The sequence below is a fragment of the Rhipicephalus sanguineus genome, chromosome 9 (assembly GCF_013339695.2).
Source record: "Rhipicephalus sanguineus isolate Rsan-2018 chromosome 9, BIME_Rsan_1.4, whole genome shotgun sequence".
In the NCBI taxonomy this organism is placed as follows: Eukaryota; Metazoa; Arthropoda; class Arachnida; order Ixodida; family Ixodidae; genus Rhipicephalus; species Rhipicephalus sanguineus.
In genome coordinates, this window is record NC_051184.2 from 133,584,145 (window position 1) to 133,591,668 (window position 7,524).

Genomic DNA, 7,524 nt, shown 5'->3' on the forward strand with positions numbered 1-7,524 from the left:
CTGCACGTCTGTTAAGTGATCTGTTTCAGTATAGTTGTTGCTTCCCTGTGTGCTCCTCCCTAGCGCTCGCACATCCCCGTACTCCTCGTCAGTTTCAAATATAACTGTTGTATCTAATAAAAGGACAAAGCGCGGTGACGTCACTACTGACGCACCGCAACCTGTGTGTATATATTGCCAAGCAAGATGCTGGGTTATCAGATTAAACTGTTCGCCACGAAACGTGTCACAGCTGCCTTCTTGTTCCCGAGCTACAACAACTGGCGACGAAGATGCTGAAACGAATCTACGATGGAAAGGGGCGGATCCCGTGACGAACGGAGGCAGGGCAGTGTACGGCATGGCCAAGATGTGGGAATTCGACGCATTCCTGGAGGACGGCGATGAAGACTTTGCTTCGTACGTGGAAAGATTCGAACACTACTGCGAAGTAGCCAACGTACAAGAGGAGAAGCTTAAGAAGTCGGCCTTCATAACGGCCATTGGCAAGAACGCGTACAAGACGCTCAAGGATTTGCTTCTACCGGCGACCCCTGCGGAGAAGAGTCTCGAAGACCTGGTCAAGGTACTGAGTGACCATTACGAGCCTGCAAGCCGAATCATCGCAGAGCGATTCAGATTCAACAGGCGGTACCAAGCGGAAGGTGAGACAGTAGCGACGTTTGCAGTTGCACTGAAGCACATGGCCGCTAAATGCAAGTATGGCACATTCCTTGACGACGCACTACGCGACCGGTTCGTCGCTGGACTGCGAAACCCTGCCATTCAGACGGGTCTACTAAAAAAGAAGGAGCTGTCGTTTGAATCTGCTTGTGACTTTGCCAAAAGCGTTGAAATGGCGGAACAGGAGTCCAGGGGGTTTCGACCTGGCAGTGGAACGGAAGCCGACGTCCATGCGATAAGGAAGACAGGCAGGAAAGCGGCATTTGCGGTCAAGCCAGGCAAGCAATACGAGGCAACGAAGACAAAGTGTCACCGTTGCGGGCAAGAGCACGACGCTAATTCTTGTCGTTATCGGAAAGCAAGATGCTACAGCTGCAAACGCACGGGTCACTTGCCTCGAGTATGCGGACAACGCCCGCCGGGTGCGGGAAAAATTCACGCCGTTGCCGACCAGCAAGAAGATAATGAGATGATGCTCTACGCCGTACATCACGCCGGCCTTGCGAAGCAGCCGTATCAGGTAGAACTTATGCTCGGAAGGAAGCGCGTGCAGATGCAAGTAGACACAGGAGCCGCTGTTTCTCTGATATCGGAAGACCTATGGAAGCAGCTAGTGAATCCTCCGCCGCTCACACCGTCTACGGTTAAGCTGAAGACTTACGGAGGAGCACCGCTGGAAGTGAAGGGGCAAGCCGAGGTTCCGGTCGAGTACAACGGACAGCGCAAGATTCTACCAGTAGTTGTGGTGCCAGGAAACAAGCCAGCGCTACTTGGACGCGATTGGATTGAGAACCTGGGCGTCGACTTGAACGGCATTCACACGGTGCAAGCGGAGCTCGCGGCGGACAACCTTGTGAAAAGGTATGCCAGCGTTTTCACTCCTGGGTTAGGACTGATAAAGGGCTTTCAAGCGAAACTTTCCTTAAAAGAAGGTAGCTTGCCAGTGTTCTGCAAGGCACGTCCAGTACCATATGCCATAAGGGAGCGAGTTAAAGAAGACCTAGATAGCCTACAAGCTGATGGGGTACTGGTGGGTGTAACACAAAGTGACTGGGCCACACCGTTGGTGGTAGTCGAAAAACCAGGGAACAAAGTGCGCCTTTGTGGAGACTATAAAGTGACAGTAAATCCCTGCGTTAAAACTGATCACTACCCGCTGCCAACGGTTGAAGACCTGTTCGCGTTCCTAGCAGGAGGCAAAGTGTTTACCGTTTTGGACTTGTCGTCAGCATACCAGCAAATTGAGCTGCATCCTGACTCGCGGCCCTTGTTGACTATAAATACACACATGGGCTTATTCCAGTATGTTCGAATGCCCTACGGCATTTCCAGTGCACCAGCAGTATTCCAAGCAATCATGGACGAGTTGCTGAAGGGACTAAGTGGAGTAGTTTGTTACCTTGACGATGTGCTTATCACAGGTGCCGACTACAACGAATGCCTGGCACGTGTAGAAGCAGTCCTGCAGCGCTTCGAGAAGCACGGCGTCAAAGTAAGGCACGAAAAGTGCAAATTTTTTGTGAAGTCTGTAAAATATCTGGGCCACGTTATTGATGAGACAGGCGTGCACCCTTGCCTTGAAAAGGTGGAAGCAATTAGAAAGGCTCCAACGCCTAAAAATTGCACGGAACTAAAGGCCTATCTTGGCATGTTGACATTTTATTCCCGTTTCATGCCGAACATGTCATCGGAACTAAGGCCGCTATACCAACTTCTTCAAAAAGATGAACCTTGGGCATGGTCGGAGGAGACTGAAAAGGCATTTCAGAAAAGCAAGAAAATGCTCACTCAGGATTCAGTACTAACATTCTACGACCCTAAAAAACCACTAGGTCTGGTTTGCGACGCCTCCCCTTATGGGGTTGGAGCAGTTTTATTTCATGTTGTTTGCGGCCAAGAGAAGCCGATAGCATACGCGTCGCGCACGCTAAGCAGCGCCGAGAAAGGCTACGCGCATATCAAGAAGGAGGCGTTGGCCGTGGTGTTTGGGGTAAAGCGCTTTCTTAAATACATTTATGGGCGTGAGTTCACAATTTATTCCGATCACCTTCCGCTAGCTAGCCTGTTTGGCCAGACAAAGCCAATTCCACAGATGGCTGCCGCGCGCATGCGACGTTGGATGCTGTTACTGGCGGCTTATCAGTACAAGTGGACTTATAGAAAGGGTGCGCAAGTGTCTAACGCTGATGCGTTATCACGATTGCCGCTTCCGAACGAAGCAGACAAGAGCGACTACGTTCTGTTTTTCTCCGCTGTGAAGCAGTACCGCTTTCAGCAAGCAAGGTTCAAGCGGAAACTGAGAAAGACCGCACGTTGTCTAAAGTGAAACTTTTCGTTTTGAATGGCTGGCCTGAAAGACTATCAGATGTTGATATTGCACCCTATTTTGTCCGGCGAAACGAGCTGTCTCTAGACTCTGGTTGCATAACCTGGGGCACGAGAGTAGTTATTCCCGAATCATTGCAGCCAGAAGTGCTACAGCTTTTGCACGAGGGGCACCCTGGTACCACTCGCATGAAAATGTTATCAAGAAGTCACGTGTGGTGGCCGAAGTTAAATGAGCTGATCGAAGAAACAGTTGGACGCTGTTCAACTTGCCAGCTCAGCCAAAACGCTGCACCCGCCATACCACTTATGTCATGGGGACGGCCCGCCAGACGGTGGCAACGAGTGCATCTAGACTTTCCATACTACAAACAAGACTGGTTTTTGGTGCTTGTCGATGCCCATTCTAATTGGGTGGACGTTATACACATGAAATCGACCACGGCGTCGAAGACTATAGAAAAGCTTCGCACCGTTTTTGCAACGTTTGGGCTTCCCGAACAGATTGTGACAGATAATGGTCCTCAATTTGTGTCTGACGAATTTGCAGTTTTCCTCAGATCCAATGCTGTGCAACACGTCAAGACACCTCCGTACCATCCGGCTTCGAATGGGGCAGCAGAGAGGCTCGTCCAGACGGTAAAGAACCTTCTACGTCAACTGCGAGACGATAGGCACTCGGGGCAAGCACGGACCATTCAACACCGGCCGGACCAGTTCCTCTTCACATACCGCAACACGCCATGCTCCACGACTGGTAAGACTCCTGCACAGAGTTTCCTGTCTTGGGCACCGCGCACGCGTCTCAGCATTTTACACCCTGAATTAGCCAAGCGGTCAGAGCCTACTCCATCTAGAGATCAAGACCAGGGACAGACAAAGAAGTGGCGGGAATTTGATGCAGGTGAACGGGTCCGGGTGAGAGGTATCCGACCAGGCGACCCGCACTGGTTAGAAGGAACCATTGTTCGCCGTGTCAGCGTGGCAACTTACATAGTCAATGTGGAAGGCCAGGAGCGATTCATGCATGCGGATGACATTGCTAATACAAGTACTCCTCTTATTCTACCCAGAACAGTGCGCATCACTGGCACACCTCTAGCGCAACCTGGTCCGGCGACGCCTGAAGAAACGGAGGAAACTCCTACCGAGGTCCAGGAACCAACGTCTGAAGCTACAGATTCTACCGCCGCTGAAGAACCTCCTCCTGAACCTCTGCCACGCCGAAGCACAAGGGTTCGGCGACAGCCTGAAAGATGTGGATATTAAAAAAATAAGGGAGAAGGAATGTTGTATCTAATAAAAGGACAAAGCGCGGTGACGTCACTACTGACGCACCGCAACCTGTGTGTATATATTGCCAAGCAAGATGCTGGGTTATCAGATTAAACTGTTCGCCACGAAACGTGTCACAGCTGCCTTCTTGTTCCCGAGCTACAACAATAACTCCCACGGTGCTTACCGTGGCTACGTACCTTAGGTTACGCACTCACGCAACTTCTTCGCATGAACACTTCGACAGCTGCCGCCATTTAACTCGATTAAGTTTGTGTACGGCCTGTGGCGGCAAACCACTGTTGCCGGCCCTGTCCATTTCAGAGCTAGTTTTCCTGTGTTGCTAGGCTTGTGCATAAGAACTTGGTCCCCCTGTTGGAACTACATATGTTTAGCTCTTAGATTATAATGGGCTGCAGATTTTGCTTGATTGATAGCCCATAGCTCTTCTGCTTCCTCATTAACCTCCCGTAGCTTCGCTTTTAGCTTGTTTAAGAATTCCATTGCAGAAGTGTTTAGGTCCTCCGGCACTACACACTCCCCTGACTAGGTTTTCTGTAGTATTGTTAGTGGTCCCTCAGGCGTCCTCCCAAACATCATCTCCAATGGAGCGATTCCTGTGGTTGCGTTGGGAACTTCACAAGAAGCCCGCAAAAGCAATGGCACGTGTCTGTCCCAGTTCCGACCATGTTTGCGCACTACATCGAAGAGCATGCTCTTAAACGAGCCATGGAACCGTTCCACAAGGCCATTGCTCTGTGGGTGGTCAGGAGTAGAGTATCGTGGGATTGGACCTATGATAGCTAGAAACTCCTGCGTCAGCTGGGCTGTGAAGTTAGTGCCGCGGTCGGAGTAAGTAATTTCAGGTGCGGCCACGCGTGAACATATCTGCAGCGGAGCTTCAAAATTTCCCATAGCGGTTAATGAGCGGAGGCACACGACCTCAGGCCACCTGGCACAGAGGTCCACCACACACAAAGCATATTTGTGCTCCCTCGCAAAAGGCGGGTCGATGGGGCCTATACAGTCGATATTGATTATCTGAAATCGAGTGCTTGGCCTCGTGATTGGCACTATTGGTACCCTGTCGCGTGTTCTCACATGTGCTTTAATCTGGCACTGGTGACAGCTTTGGCAGTACCACTTGACGTCACCTGGCACTGCGGGCCAAGCGAAAGTGGTCATAATTTGCTGTCATAATTTCTTTTCACCAAGATGACCCGCCCAGCCCGAATCATGAGCTAACCGCAGTACATCTGCCTGTTTGGCTGTGGCAGCACCAGTTCATTGCATGGCCTACCAGCCACGTTATCTTTATGATACAGCAACCCATCAATTACAATCATTTCCTGGGTTTGCGCCCGTGCTTCTTCCCACGCTTCTTTAAGGCTGGGATCAGCGCTGTTGTTCACCGACATATGCATCCCACTCCAGCGGATCCGTTTGCTGTTCCTCATCGTCGATGTACACCGCCTCAACTTTCGCGGTAACTAGGATTGGTTCACCATGCTCGTTAGCCTTCGGCTGCACCTTCTCCACGACAGGGTGCTGATGGAAGTTTCTTCCAATAACTACTCGTGCGTGTCCGGGGTTATGAGAGCGTCTACCGCACTTAAAAGTTTATCACTGACAGCCCACAGTATCCCCATATTGATTTCCTCGCTACGAATATATCTGGGTTTCCCAACCAATCTGAGTGGAACAAAGGCTAATTCGGTTACTGCCTGCTCACCAAATGCGCTCGTCAATTTTAGATTGGTTCCCATTGGTTGATATCCCGGAATTATAGCCCTCCTGATGACGCTTATCTCGGCACCGGAATCGATCCTGCCTTGAAACTGTGGCTGGCTGCACGCAATGTCAATTGTCTCGATGAAGTGAAATATAGGTGTGTTCACAGCGTTTTCCTGAGCCATCAGCTCTACACAGACTACGCTATCACTGTCTGGATTTTCTTTCCGCACCAAATGTGCTTTAGCTGCCCGCGCCGTCGAGCAGTGCCGCGCAAAATGTTCCACAGAATTACAGACAAAGCAACCTCTGCCCTTTTTGTCGGTTTTGTTTGCCCCTACTGAAGCCCTGCGTGCATCAGGGAGTGCTTTTGGTTTCCCTCTCCCGTTATCTCGCCTGAGTTAGCCAATCCTCTCTTACTTTCTTTGAAGCTTTCTGCCAATTCGGCGACCTCCAGAGGAAGCATTATCTTGCTCGGGGTTTCATTTTGAATAACGAATGAACGGGCTTCCGCACCCAGAATGTCGCGAAGCCTGTCCGTTATTATCACATTTCTGAATTGTTCGACGCTGCAATCTTTGTAGCCATTAAGGTAATAAATCAGGTAATTTTCAAGCCTCACTGCAAATTGGGGCCATGGCTCGTCTCGGCGCTTTGGTCGATTGAGTAAAGAGGCGGCAATACTCAGCAGAAGAGAGTCAAGGTCTTTGAGTACTGTTTCTTTAAAGATATAATAATCCTTGCTATTATCTTCTGCACGGAGTCGAACGAGGAAGCTCCGTGCTCTCTCATTTAGTCGGGGCAGCATGAGCCCCACTCACCACTTACGTGGCACATCATAGCAATCAAATGCGGCCTCAACGTCGTCGAACCACGATGGAGCCAGTGATCCCCGGGTAGGCATGGGCACCAACACGTGCTTCAAAAGCTTCGTGTACCTGAACCACCTGTGCTCACTCCGAGCTGCCCCTGCGTTTTCCGCATTTGCGGCGGCGCTGGCACTGTGTTTCTAAGCCGTTCAATTGCTAATTACATTTCCGTAATGCGGAGCTGCATTTGTAACATCGCCGTTTGGTCAGAGCCTGATCCCCCCCAAGGCTCTCCTGTGAAACTAGCCATCTCGGCGTTCGAGCCCACATCCGTCACCCCCCAGCCTCGTCGGGTTCCATTTCGCTAACCCCGCCACTACGCAAGATGTACCCACTGGTCATTACAAGCTGCGAGCCAATAGAGGAATGAGACACCCACCTGCGCATCTCGCTCTTCCAGCAGTAGCGGCTACGGTCTCGAGTTCGCGCCAGAGATGCGTCCGTCACCATGGAGTCAGCCCGTCTCAGTTCTTCCACCATGATAGATGTTTTCCCCAGTCTTCCAAGCAGGACATCCGGTCAACTGCACCAGTGATGTTCAGATGCCCCTTTCTCCGGTGCGAACCGAGAAAGCCGGCTCTCGTATGTCGCTGATGAGAGGAGGCTTAGACTGGGTAAAATGCAGTTGTTTATCCCGATGCGCACTCGGTGCGTTATGAAA

The 7,524-nt window shown here is 50.9% G+C and overlaps 1 protein-coding gene across 1 annotated transcript; it reads left to right on the top strand.

The window, feature by feature from the left end:
• The first annotated feature begins 340 nt into the window (after positions 1–340).
• LOC119405861 (uncharacterized) lies at positions 341–4,257 on the top strand. Its single transcript, XM_037672690.1, has 3 exons — positions 341–1,524; positions 1,996–2,155; positions 3,493–4,257. The coding sequence occupies exons 1-3, from the start codon at positions 341–343 to the stop codon at positions 4,255–4,257; spliced, it is 2,109 nt and encodes a 702-aa protein (XP_037528618.1).
• The last annotated feature ends 3,267 nt before the right edge of the window (positions 4,258–7,524 follow it).